The sequence below is a fragment of the Nakaseomyces bracarensis genome (genome assembly GCF_045282275.1).
Source record: "Nakaseomyces bracarensis strain CBM3 chromosome Unknown Scaff2_0, whole genome shotgun sequence".
In the NCBI taxonomy this organism is placed as follows: domain Eukaryota; kingdom Fungi; phylum Ascomycota; class Saccharomycetes; order Saccharomycetales; family Saccharomycetaceae; genus Nakaseomyces; species Nakaseomyces bracarensis.
Genome location: NW_027263961.1, coordinates 60,500 through 74,626, shown reverse-complemented (window position 1 = coordinate 74,626; position 14,127 = coordinate 60,500). Strand labels below are relative to the sequence as shown.

Below are 14,127 nucleotides of genomic sequence, written 5' to 3'. Positions count from 1 at the left end.
AAATGAAGATGTATAATATATTTTTAATTTAATTGAAAGAAAAGTATGCTTTTTTTTGTTTTTTTTTTATAATCTATAATATGTTAAGAGCAGCCAGTCTCTCAGCAAATAAAAAAAAATAATGGATCGCGAGTTTCGTTAGAATAGTAACAGGAATACTATAATTATTTATTATATTTCACAGATTCAACGAAAAAGATAAAATTGGTATTTTGATGGTAGCAGTAAAATTAATACAACCGATTAGAATGGAATAAAAAAAAGAATAGAGTTAAGAATTTTCAGCAATAATCAATATGCGATAGCAAGTAAAGAAGATTTTAGTTGTCACTGTAATGGATAAGTTAAATTTTGATTTTGTTAGAAAAGAGCAAACATTACTAAAGTGTTTATTCCACTTAAGATTTTAAACTCATTAATAAGTAAGCGGCGCTTTTGTCTTCGCCTCTCTTGTGGGGAGGAGTAGATATTTCATTAGGTTTGACATGAATAACATTTATATTTTCGTCTGAATTAGGAGAAGGAGAACAGTTCTCGAGACTAATGGTAGAAGCCAGAGCACTGTTTCGTCTCAATGATGCAGCACCAATAGAGGCCCAATCTTCCTCATCAGTATCTGAATGATGGTCATTCAGAACATTATCAACGTTAGCTATATCATAATGGCTCACTTTTAAGGTATCAGAGGTTTGCTTGTTCAGGTTACTGGTGCTATTCACTATACCTGGATTTTTCGATATCCATCTGTAGTTTTTGTTGGGAAATAAAGTGGACCTGATACTTGATTCTTTAGAGGAGGACAACCGAGAAGCTCTCCGAGATGTCGGTTCGCTACTAGGAAGCGTATCTAAATCAATTTTATCCTTAGAACCATTAGTAATGGGATTTACCGGTGAATGCGATGTAGAGTTATTCGTACTATGAATAATTGCTGAGGTAGAGTTATTACTGTGACGAAACACAGATGCATCGAGATGAGAACCATTATTAGGTTTGATGACAAATGGAGAATGAGTCTTCACGCTAGATCTCCTTCTACCTTTTATAATGGGCCTTACTTTTTGTGCAAGAAGCTCAAATTCCAAATTGGCTTCTGGTGATGAGTCTGAAACGAGAATTGTGGACTTCCTTCTGTCCAAATTTAATGGGGTATTTCCATTGGTTTCGTTGCCATTCATTTGATTCGATTTAGAATCAGTGAAAAGTAGATCACGATGGTCTTCTTCTTCGTCATCTGAAGCCAAAGCATTCTCATCGATATATACTGTGGCTCTAGTTGCCGGTTCTGACTTTGGAGACAGTTTACCAGATGAAATGTTGGAATTATCACTGGAATGTTCGTTAGATGGTTCATTAGGGTGTTCTGGAGAAGGTTCAATATGAGGTAAGTTGGAAGTTACGTGGGATTGTTCGTTGGAGTGTTCTTTTACAGGTTCATTTGAGTATTCGCTAGACGATGGAGAGCGTTCTTTTTTACTATTCCTCCTTCTCTGCGATTCTTGAGCAACCATGTCTTTAATTTTTGCATTATTAATATTCGTTATTTTCAGTAATTCATCAAAATTATGTGGAGGCACAACTTTTGCTGTCCATTGGCCCCAACCTATTTTCTCAAAGATGATATGGTTCTGTCTATCACCACTTTCCATCACAGCCATAATCAAACGTCTCTGTTTTGACGAGGATAGCTTCTGAAAGTCAGGAATCTCTTTAAATAGCGCGTTAGTTATGTGTCTAACAGCCAATGGACCTCTATTTATTAGCAGATTAGAAAGCAACTGTGGAGTGACCATAGAGGCAGCTGCCATTGCTTCTGGAGATGAAGTAGAGAGTGGTTTTTCTGATGAAACGGTCATGGCTTATATTTTATTATCTCTGTTTTTCTCTTTCTATTTTTTGATTTAGTTATATTTTGTTTAACCTTTCTTTGTAGCTATCTGGTAACCTTGAGTTTTGTTTTCTTATAATGCTATTGTATTTTTCGATATTTACTCTTTTTTCATTAAGTTTTAATATAAAACACGTTGCTCCTCCAGAATAAAAATATATCACCTCTTTTTATTATATTTCAGTTTTGGTTTTTTTTTTTTTCAGAATAAAATGGCTATTTGAACAAACAAAAACGACTCTAAAAGAGAAGTCCTCTTTATCTCTCTGTCTTTTTTTGACAGTCATCCGATCGATACCGACAAGGTGTCAACCGTGGGATTTCTGCCTCACATTTCTCACTCACACAGCTCCCTACGCTCTTTCTCTTTCCCTCAAATCTCTAATCTCTGCTCTGACACATGCACGGTTGGATTGTCAATCACTCTGTAACGTATTTCCATACTGGTTCTTTCCGAACAAAGTCAAATTTATATTGTCAGTTTTGAACTCCTACTATGATTGTTTGACCCAAAAGCCCAACATGTCTTGGAAAATAGATATTTGAAAGGAATTAATGTAGGAGGGGGAAGGGATAAAAACGGGGCAAAATGGCAAACAACAATGCCGGAGAACACACATATAGGGACATATGAAAACAGTGTAGACTTAATATAAATGTCAAATTCTTCAATTTTCTTCTTTATACGGTTATCTCATTAAACAATAAAAATACACCAAAAAAAAAAAAACCGCATATATGGACAAAGAAAGACAGCACAGAAGGGGAGAGAAACATAAAACAGAGAAAAAGCGGTAGAGAAAGCAAGCTAGGCTGAGGGGCGGAAGCTAGATATTAGTTTATCCCTGTTAAATGGATCTAGAAATAGGATGTTAACAGCCAGAGAGTGAGACAGGTCAGAGACACAGACCACACTTACAAGAGTCTGCTCACTATAAAGCGACGAGAGAGCCACACACAGAGCCACACAGAGAGAGAGAGAGAGAGCTAATAGAGGGAAAGTAGGGCAAAGTGGGGTGCTTTAGATAGAGATAATTATGGGTCAAAAAAAAGGAAGAAACGCATAAAAGGTGGGGAGGGTTAGGGGAATGAGATCATGCATTTAAGGACTCTTTCTAAAAAAAAAATAAAAATAAAAATAAAAATAAAAGGGTGCGCCTGGATATCACTACAAATCCTCAGCCCTTCAGCCACTACGTTTAGCACTCCTTCTTTTCTATAGTGTCCAGGATGTAGCTTCAAGGGCAATCTTTGACATTACGTTATCTGGCCGTCACAAATTGCCTTTGGACTCCTCCGGGTAAAAACAAAAACATAATCCACCTACTTTAACGTTACCCTCCTTCCACACTGCAACCACTTACTTACCCTGCTAGAAATATGTCCTGTTATACGTATATTGTGGTCACTCCATACGCTTTAAACATCTCGTGCATTCTTTTCAATTTCCGAGCGGCTAAAACGGCATGCCATCTATTAATTTTTTATTATTAAGCTCAAGCTCGGCGGGAATATACTGATGTGAGAGGTTAAAAAGCCATTTGACTATGATTCATTTGTTTTCAGATATATATCGTAAGCATAGTTGGCAGCCATATCTGATTTTTAAATCTAACACTAAATATTAGTATTAGATTTTTTTCCTACTATAACGAGATACTAACTTATCTTTTATTTCATCTTTTATCTTTGTATTATCCTTTCATTTTATCGTGAAATAAAAGAAAGACAAGCTATAGTATAGCCTATATGTTCTTCTCGTGCTGCTAATTCTATATTTTTAGCCGCTGAAGTGCTTCAACTGGGACTTGCTGCTCTAAAATAAAGAACCATTGGAAGATTTACCCAGCCCTCCGGTTCACCCATCACTCACACACTCACACACAGATTTACCCAGCCCTTCTTGTGTGAAAATTACAGAACGGTGTCCATTCTAGAACGTACGCGTAACCGACGCACAAAAAAAATAAATGTATACACTATAAATTAATTGAGCTTAGAAGGAGGCGCAGAGAGGTTTTGAAGAACAAAGAAAATTTCAAGGGAGAGCGGTATGTCGTATGATACGATGATCATGTGCCAGCGTTGAAGATCGTGGAGTACGATGCATAAACGTTAAAATGTGTAACATTGGTAGGGTTTTATTACATCAATTGTTTGAATGGTTTTAATTAGATGCACTAGCAAGATTGATATATTTTCTTTCTCCCCATTATGAGTATACTGAATTAAATTAAAACTGGCGGAAGGAAAAAAAAAGAAAGTAAAGATGAAGAATGAATTGAAGTTATAGTTTTTTATAATTGTGATAAAAAAGAAGCTCGAGAAATTATCCTAACTTACGGATCCCATATTCGTGTAAATTTCGTAATCAATTGACCCCACAGAAAGGCTAGTATAGAAAATTTTTCATCAGAAGAACGACGGTGCAAAACAAAAAAAAATTTTTTTTGGTTAGGATGCATTTTAATGATATGAAATTTCAAGTATCAGTTCTGCGACATTTTCTACGTTAATGGGCAATATTTTTTTTGTGTTTGAAAAGTTTCAACAGGTTTTCAAATTTTTTTTTCTTTCTTCCAACTCCCTCTTTGAGTTTTCGACGATGGTCTTTTAATTTTTTTTTTTTCTTTGCAGAATTTTTTTTTTCAATGAAAGTACTTCAAGTTTTTATAAATGAGGAAAGTTTTTTTTTAATTTACTTGCTCAATCTCTATTTCAATTGTTCTCTATCTCTCTTTTTAAGCATTCTTAAATTTTAGTTTTTGGAAAAAAAAGGAAAAAAAAATAGATTTCTAAAGAATTATACACACACCCAAGACCAAATGTCTAACCCATTCGATCTATTAGGTAACGACGTCGAAGACCCAAACGTTGTGGTTGTTCCACCAAAGGAGCTTGTCAAGAAGACCACTTCTTCTAAGAAGGCTGACGTTCCACCTCCATCTGCTGACCCATCCAGAGCTAACAAGAACAGACCAAAGCCAACTGGTAATGATGGTGCTTTCAAGGACAAGAAGGCTGGTAGAGACAACAACAGAAACAGAGATGTTCCAAACTCTGCTTCCACCAGAAAGACCAATGACAGAAAGTTGACTGACCGTCACTCTAGAACTGGTAAGACCGACTCCAAGAAGAAGATCAACCAAGCTTGGGGTGATGACTCCAGAGAATTGTCCGTTGAGGAACAAGCTAAGTTGGATGCTCAAGCTGAATTGGCTGAAGATGCTTCCGAGCCAGCTCAACCATCTAACGAACCACCAAAGATGTCTCTAGCTGACTACTTGAACCAAGTTGACAACAACGACTTGAACAAGGTCCCAGAAGCCAGAAAGGTTGAGGAGACTCTACAAGCTGAAGAAAAGAAGGAAGTTGAGGCTTACGCTCCAGCTACCAAGACTAAGAACGTCAAGTCTAAGCAATTGAAGACCAAGGAATTCTTGGACTTCGATGCTACCTTCGTTGACCAAAACAACAGAGGTCCAAGAAGAGAAAACCGTGACGGTAACCGTGGTGGTCGCGGTGGTCGTGGTGGTAACCGTGGTGGTAACCGTGGTGGTAACCGTGGTGGTGCCCGTGGTGGTGCCCGTGGTGGTAAGGCCCCAGTTAACAAGCCAATCGACACCAACTCTCTTCCATCTTTGATGTAAGTTAGCTCAAATTAGTAGTAAAAAAAAGTCCTAAAGGAAATATCCTATTTTATTTTCGCTTTTCCCTATTTAATACGTGGATATAATATCCAATTGAGTGTAACTAAAAAAAAACGAGATTACAAAATAATAATAAACAAAAATATATTTTAAAAAAGAATCTTTTGATTTTATTAACTAAGATTTTTTCCTAAATATATCACAGGTTGTTAAAGTAAATTACTCTCCACATATATTAACAATTTGGCATATCTTTTTCCCTTTTTCATAGAGGGTTAAAGATCTTCTTCAGTCGTTACCTTCTAAATAATTATGAAATATATACAATAAATATAATTCTTAAAAAAAAAACATATATCATTTTGAGTTTAATCAACTTCCTATCTGGTTGAGAGTATTCTAAACGATTTTCTTCTGTGAGAATAATGATAGTATGTATAGAAATAAAACTAATGGTCATAATTTACAAAGATATAGTATACAGAATGTTATTGATAGTATATAGTCTTAGTTTGTGTTAAGGTATAGTTCACCAACTCTACCTAAGAAGAGTTTAATAGCATGTCTTAGCTCTGTAGGCACACTCTTGTCTAGGATTTGTATGATAAATTCATACATAGATGCACAGAATTTCTTGAAGTCGTCATCATCAAATTCATAATAACCTTGAAGTATCTCGACAATTACAGGTCTCCATGATATAATACTACGCTCCATAGTTCTGTCGTCGAGCTTTATGTAACCTTGAACAACTCCAGTACATATACTGATCAATCTATGGGCTAATTCTTCATTCTTATCATCGTCATTCAGATACAACTTGAACATAATATCAATTAAAACAGCAGCAGCGCTGGTTTCTTGTTTTAGAAGATTTGGAATTTTGTCAACGACTCTTGCTTCAACCAGTCTGGTTCTCAATCCATAATCGGCATTAAAATCACGAGAAAACTCATATGATTTCTCCAGTAATTTTGTGATTTGAATGTACTGTTTGAATGGAATGTGATGTTCAAATTCCTCGTTTTCAAATAGTTCGCTTAAGAGTTCAATCATTAATAACTGTAAAACACATTTTACAACAATTGAATTCTTTATACTAATCTTTGGACGAATGTCTTCGAGAGATTTGGCACTGTGAACAATTGAAGGATTCGTTGTTCTTGTTTCACTTGCTTTCACAGATTCCATGGTTTCGTTGCCAACATCTTCACTTGATTCCTCTTGTTGTGCTCTTTGTACTGTTTCGTGGATACTAGTCTCATCTTCAACACCATTATTAGAGGAACTATGACTTGGAAGTTCTGGAATAGATGACTTTCTTCTACCTTGATGTAGTGGGTCGTATTCGAATAATTCGTTAGCAGTCGTTAGGTCAAATAACTTCTCAAAAACATCACCAATTTGTTCCCAATGTTTGTCATTGAATTTGCTGACATTTTGTAGAATCAATTGTTGGAGACAGGACCTACCAATTCTAGCAATTGTATCATTTTCTTGACAGATACAGGATATTAGCAAATCAAAGAAACCGTCAAGTAGATTATTTAGAGAATCGAAATAGTGTGTGAATAAAGCAATCAGATTTCTTAAGGCTTGGATCAAAGTAGTAGATAACCAAACACTTAAATCATCATGACTGTTGAATTGGTTAACTTCCCAGTGTTTTGATAAAACACCAAATATTGGGAATAATAATTTCTTACAGATGTTTTCCCAAAAAGCCTCGTCAAATTCATTACCGTAAGCTACGAGAGAATCGAACATATAATTTAATGCCCGGGATCTCACCTCAAGGTCTTCAGCGGTCATAATAGTATCATTGAAGCAATATAATAATGGGAACCATATATCTTGGAAAATGTCTTTTCCTTGAATCAAAGTTTTCAAAGTACTATCTGAAGAACTATCGAAACATATTTTGGCTATTCTTTGAGTTATCTTTTTCAGAGATTCTAACGCATGTAGAGATTGCTTCTGGAACTTTTTGTTTTTTGTGATCTCTCTAAAGACACCAACAAGCTCAGCGAAAGCATCTTCCTGTACAAATATACTTTCAAAGTGAGTATTCACAATATCTTCACCAATTAGGTTTTGCGTTTTTTGAACAATGGATTCATTTGTTGACTTTGCAGTGTACTGGAGTGACTCTAAAATAGTTTTCCAACCAGATTTTATTTTACTGGACTTAGTTAAAATGAAGTTTCTGAAGCATGCTATGATCATTTCTTGAACTTCTATGTTTCCAGAATTCTGGATAGTATATTCAAAGGGCTTTAGAAAATCGTGTTGAAATTCAAAACCAGACAACTCCTCGATATCTAAAAATCTCATAGATAGTTGACGCAAAGAGTCAACAGCGAAAAATACAACAGCTAAATTGGAGTTAGTAGCGATTTTATTAAATGCACGACCCATAACAGCCCATACAGGAGACCATTCTAACTTAATACGATCCATATTGTAGTAACAGACATCTACCATCTTCTGCAAAGAAAACATTCTAGGAGTTGAGGCATACTGTGAAGATTCTATTTCCTCTAATGAAACTTCTGTTAGAGCCTTTATAAAATCAATAATTGCATTACCGGATAGTTCAGCACTTTTGGTGAAGATATTATCCATCAGTACAACCAATTGACTGGATGAAATGAATTTAGAAATCTCTGGTGAAAGCTTTTGGTTTTGGTGTTTTTCTTGCGCAAGTTCCATAGGAGTTGCTTTCTTGCTCCAAATATCGAATAGATAAGAAGTATTTGCTGATCTAGTTGAGTCATAAGAAGGTCTTGGATTGGCAACACGAGCCTGAGCAACATCTGGAACTGTGTTCCTGTCAATACCCTTAGAGATAAGCTGCAATCTTTCAATTTGTGATACAACCAATAAAACATCTTTCCATGAACTCTTGAAGAAGTTACCCTCTGAAAGTGCAACCTCCAACAGGTAGATCATGGCATTAACATTTTTAATTTTAATTTCTTCAAGATTTTGTAGGTTACAAAATTGAACTAATGCACCAATAAAAGACGTTCTAGCATCATCAATACCAAATATAGAAGAAATTCTAATAGAGATTTTGATACCTTCTAAACATTTATTCGTCGTTTCAAGATCGTCATAATCTTTGAATGGTGGGGTCAATGCAGCCAAAAATGACATCCAAAGGGTCTCAAAGATTGACTTCACATGTTCAACATGGGAAGCAGCATAAAAAACATCACCGTTCTTACCTTTAGATTTACTCAAATTTTTAAACACTAATTCTGTCTTAGAAGCAATCTCTTTAGAAACTTGCATATATGCTTCCCTCGCCAGATCTCTACTACTGAAAAAATTGAAAGCAGATGGTGTTGGTGGAGCAGCCATCGTTGTCTCATCTTGAAGCATAGCTTGATGTTGTTCGGAGATCAGTTTAATTTCATTATTGGCGATTTCATTAAATAATCCAACCATAAATTCCTTTGGTAAATCGTTTCCTCCATCAATTCCTTCATTATTCTCAAGGAATTCTTGTAATGTCATTTTGTTTTTAATTTGTGATGAATGTAGATCGGTATTCAACATAATTAAAGAATAGGACAGAACATATGCTGTATCAGCCTTTGAAAATACACCAGGGTTTTGATCAACAAAACGTTCGGCAAACTTCAACATGAATCTATCAATTTTTTGTCCTTCACCAGGTAATCTAAATCTTTGTAGGAAATCACGTAGCGCATCAACGATAGATAAACCAGTAAAATCAAATTCATCAACGAACGCATGCATGACAGCAATGTTTTTTTCATCACCTTCACCAAGATAATCACCTACTGTAGCGAGGTCTAATCCATCAGTTTCAAGTAACCACTTGGCAATGCTTGCTGGAGATTCATCCTTGATAAAACCCTTCTTTAAAAGAAGTGGCATCGCTTTTTTAGGTTTTACATTGAAAACATTGACGCAGTCTGATAGTTCTGTTTTGCGTAATTTCAAATTTTCGAATTGTGTAGGATCATCGTAGTCAACCTGTTGGCTAATTTGGGATCTGCTCTCTGCGTCATCATTGACAGAAAGCGACCCATCTTCAGCTCTCGTTACAGAATTTCTAGGATCAGCTGATATACTCATATTTGACTCAGATCTGTTGAAAGCGCTCAAACCGTTTGTTCTTCCATTTAAGGCATTTGTTCCATTGAGAGCTTTGTGTGCCCATAAGCTTAATGACCTTAAGACAGCTACAACACAGTTTAGAGAGGTCATTTTCAGGGCATAATCAAGTGGGAAAGGCAATGGCGCTAGTGAAGGATCAGGACCCGATGAGAGTGTGGAGGTTGTTAGTAATGGGAATTGGTCAAAATTGTATGTGGCCAGTGGTTTAGATAACTGTTCTTCGTAATAAGATCTTTGTGTTTGCGTTATATCAACTCTGGAAACAGCTAACTTCGACAAATAGTCCACTAGCATTTCTGTAATGTTTGGCATTCCTGGATCACAATCATAATTTAAATAAAATTCAATCAGAGCACGAGGATCAGTGCAGAGTCTCTGAATGATATGCAAGAAATAACGCTTCTGTTGTGCGGTTGAAGTCTTCAGTTCGGTAATAGGAAAGTAAATTTCGGTCAAGAAGACAGGTATTTCTCTTTTGAAATCTGCTCTTAAGTTAGCAATCATTAACCACATGATCTCGAGAGTTGTCTCGAACACTGCTGATAATGGAGAAGCAGCATTACGAGAAAGAGATAGGCATAGGTACTGTCTAATTGACTCCAATAGAGTGACATTTTCCTTTCCTGGCAAGAATATTGTATGAGACATAAACACGTCAATATGATCTCTTAGCATCGAGTATATTAGGTGCAATGACAGTAATTTTGATCTAACCGCATGCGATCTCATATCTAGTTCCGCATCTAATGTTTTCGCACAGATTTTTGCCATTGTACGGAATACTAAAAAGGCATCTTTTATGTTGAGTTCTTGATTTGTTGTTGCGATATCTTCTGATCCTTGTGCTGCTTCATTCCCATTTGTCAAGTTATCATTGGCGGTGTATTTCTTGTCTACTTCATTATCGATGTTCTCTAAGTTAGCCAGAGTTAAAGGAGCACCGTTAACAGGGCTGGCTATCTTAGGGATGTTTACTGTCGAAGAGGATGGATCTATTTGTTTGACCTCGATCTTATCAAACACAGCTCCTACTATTTGAGTTAAAGTAGCTTGTGCTATACCTTGGTTAGAAGCATTTAGAGAGAAAATGAAGATATTGTAAATTGTTCTGATAGCTTTCAAGAGAGATGCACCATGACAATTGGAAGCTGCGTCTTCAACCAATATGCACCCGGATAGCGCTCTTACAATCTGTAATTCGACACGTTCATCTGTGCTTTCACCTTGGAAACAATCTGCGATGGTATCAATGGCAGCATCTATCAATTTCTGTTTAGGTGGAGGATTTACGCCTTCGCCTTGTTCTGACGTTTGGTCATTGGTTGCGTTTGCATCTGGTAAGTTCACCAGGACACCTTCATCTAAGGCATGAAAAGAGAATAGCTTTGAGAGACCATCCAGAGCCTTTGATTGTACTCTTGACGACGCTGTCCGACAACAGCCTCTCAATGCTTCGAATACGAGGATCGAATCAATGGCTTCCGTAGAACTGGTCTCTTTCAGTCTGTCCAGTGCTCTTTCGATGGACTTCTGTACATTCGGGTATTTCTTTAGGTCTCTCTCCTGTAGAATTGTATCCAATATAGTCTTTGACAACGGCGATGACGACTTTACATTCACGTTAGAACTTGTCTGGGAGACCGTAGATATGTTTCTGATATGTTTAGGTGTAGCGTTCAAATGAGTGGAATCACCATCAGCATTGCCATTTGCATTTGCATTTGCATTAGCTTCAGTATGCACAACATCTTCTGAAATCTCTTCAGCCTCTCCTATAGCACTGTCATTTTCGTTTTCGTTTTCGTTGTCATTTTTGTTTTCATTCTTGTTTTCTTTCTCATTGTCATTGCCATTGTCTTCTACATCACCATTATCCATTTCTCCTTTCTCTGCTGCAGCATTTGTCCCCTCAGTAACAGTAACCTTCGCAGGTGCTAGATCTACATTCGTGTCATCTTTAGTCTGTGCTTCTCCTACATCCTTGTCTTCCTCCTCATCCTTTGGTTGCTCTACTGGAGTCTCTTCCTTCACCTCCACACTGGTAGTCTCCATATGCTCTTCAATCTGTTCATGAGAAGAATCACTCAGCGGGACATCATCTATCTGCTCCTGAGACATATTTTCTTCTTCTTCTGCTTCTTGTCTTCCCTAAAAATACCTTCTTTTAGATATTATTAATGTCCAATTAGTCCTCAGGTCTTCGAAGTCTTATCTTTCCCCCTTTCTTCCAAGTAACAGATATCAATGTCACCACATTAAGATCGAAACAAGACTATATAACATTGAAACCCAAATAACTTAATACACACCTCCAAACCCGACCAAGACGAGAAAGCTGGCGGTGAGAATTTCAAAAAGGGTAAAATCAAAACAACCAGTCATGATAGACGGCATCAAGTCACACTAAAATTAATCGTTATATGTGATTACCATGATCTATTGCTCGTTTTTTACCCGGCTATATGTCTGGGTAAGTTTTTACAATGACCGGGTAAACAAAAATTAGGTCTGTTTACCCAAAAAAAAAGGAAAAGGTCCTACCCGGATTCGAACCGGGGTTGCTCGGATCAAAACCGAGAGTGATAACCACTACACTATAGAACCATATGATTGGATCTGGTGTCTCTGCAGTTGTCGCAGTACTATACTGACAAAGTGGCCCAAGTTATTGTTTTTTTCATGTTTTGTTCCTCAAACCGGGTACCCTTTTTGTAGGTATATCAATTTAACAGTATATAATCATGTACACATATCATATTCATATAATCATATACACATATAATATACATATAACCATGTACACATATATCACACTACAACAAACTACATTGATTGTCTAGTCCTGAGCATACCGATACAAACTCATATTAAAACGTAAAATGCTATCGGCAAATTGCCGGTTGCTGTAGCAACCTTCCAGAACCTTCTCGGGTTTTCGTACCAAAAAGAAATAGCTGTAGCACCAATGCGTTGATTAAATAAAGTGGCCTAAGTGAAGTGGGTTGATGATTTAAGGGTGCTGTCCCAGGGTAAACGCCTCCATCTTCCCTCCCCCTTAAAATACAATGGGAAAAGGGTATATAAGCAGCGCCCAGTTGTGGTATGTGAAATTGTAGTAAACTCTAAGGATTGAATACATCCACACACACATACACACACACCACTATAAGAAATTAAAAAAAAAAGAATATGAGTTTTTATCAACCTTCCCTATCTTTATATGATGTTTTGAATGCTTTGGCTGAGCAACAACAGCCACGCTACCACAACCATAACCATAACCAAAGACCTCACCAGCATTTTGGTCACCATCATCATGATCGTATGCCTATGTACTACAGGTTTGGTAACCCTTATTACTATAGCCCCGAGTACTACGAGGATGAAGATGAGGATGACGGTAGAGATGAAGAAATGGGGGACAATGAGATGTTGTCCTCGAGGCCATTTTACTACCACGACGATTCAGGTAAGAATGCTAGATTGGCTCAATTACGTCAACAACATTACCTGCAACAACAGCAACGTGAACAACAGCGTCAACGTGAACAACAGCAACAGCAATACCAGCAACAGTTTACTAGAGGTGACGGAGGTCTTGCTGGCTTGCTGAATGCTTTATTAGATGGCTCCCAAGTCTATACAGGTGAAGCTGAAGCTCCTGATTCTGAACCAACTACAGAACAGGAACAACAGAGACAAGAAGAAACACAATCACAATCACAATCAAAAGAGCAAGAGCAAGAGCATGAGCAAACAAAGCAGACCCCACAGGAAACCACTGCTCAGGAGAACAAAACCAGCACCACTGATTCACAACAACCAAAGAGTGCCGTTCCTCCTAAATTGAAGAAACGTCCATCTTCTTCCGCATTCTTGCACCAACAGGCCCCATCACCTGTTCCTGATCCACTACAGCTTTCCAAACCCGAGACTCGTATGGATCTACCTTTCTCTCCAGAGGCTAACATTTATGATACTCCTAACAATTACACAGTTATCATGGCTCTACCAGGTGCTAGCTCTAAAGCTTTTAGAATTGATTACCACCCATCCTCGCACGAACTGTTAATCAAGGGTAACATTGAGGACAAATTCGGTATTGATGAGAAATACTTGAAGATCACTGAAGTGAAATATGGTGCCTTTGAGAGAACGGTGAAGTTTCCAGTTTTGCCACGTATTAAGGACGAAGAGATCAAGGCCACTTACTCGAACGGTCTGTTGCAGATTAAGGTTCCAAAGATCCTTGACGGCTCTGAGAAGCCAGCCCCAAAGAAACGCATTGTGATCGAAGAAGTACCTGATGAGGAATTGGAATTCGAAGAAAATCCAAACCCTGTCCAGAACTGAAAATTACAATAAACGCAATAAATAACCTTTAATGATACTAAGTAAATAAACTATATATATGCCCTCTTTCTGTGTAAATTAACT

General features: G+C 37.2%; 4 protein-coding genes across 4 annotated transcripts; 2 read left to right on the top strand and 2 right to left on the bottom strand.

Annotated features, from left to right (window-relative positions):
• Positions 1-398: 398 nt before the first annotated feature.
• Positions 399-1,856, bottom strand: STB3 (Stb3p; the record flags this gene model as incomplete). The annotated part of the gene is made up of 1 exon (XM_071050323.1): positions 399-1,856. One exon carries the CDS (start codon positions 1,854-1,856, stop codon positions 399-401), a length of 1,458 nt encoding a protein of 485 aa, XP_070908569.1.
• Positions 1,857-4,713: 2,857 nt separating this feature from the next.
• Positions 4,714-5,538, top strand: STM1 (Stm1p; the record flags this gene model as incomplete). The annotated part of the gene is made up of 1 exon (XM_071050322.1): positions 4,714-5,538. One exon carries the CDS (start codon positions 4,714-4,716, stop codon positions 5,536-5,538), a length of 825 nt encoding a protein of 274 aa, XP_070908568.1.
• A 507-nt stretch (positions 5,539-6,045) lies between these two features.
• On the bottom strand, positions 6,046-11,808 carry SEC7 (Arf family guanine nucleotide exchange factor SEC7; the record flags this gene model as incomplete). The annotated part of the gene is made up of 1 exon (XM_071050321.1): positions 6,046-11,808. The coding sequence occupies one exon, from the start codon at positions 11,806-11,808 to the stop codon at positions 6,046-6,048; it is 5,763 nt and encodes a 1,920-aa protein (XP_070908567.1).
• A 1,071-nt stretch (positions 11,809-12,879) lies between these two features.
• HSP42 (heat shock protein HSP42) lies at positions 12,880-14,043 on the top strand (the record flags this gene model as incomplete). Its single annotated transcript, XM_071050320.1, has 1 exon — positions 12,880-14,043. The coding sequence occupies one exon, from the start codon at positions 12,880-12,882 to the stop codon at positions 14,041-14,043; it is 1,164 nt and encodes a 387-aa protein (XP_070908566.1).
• Between the last annotated feature and the right edge of the window lie 84 nt (positions 14,044-14,127).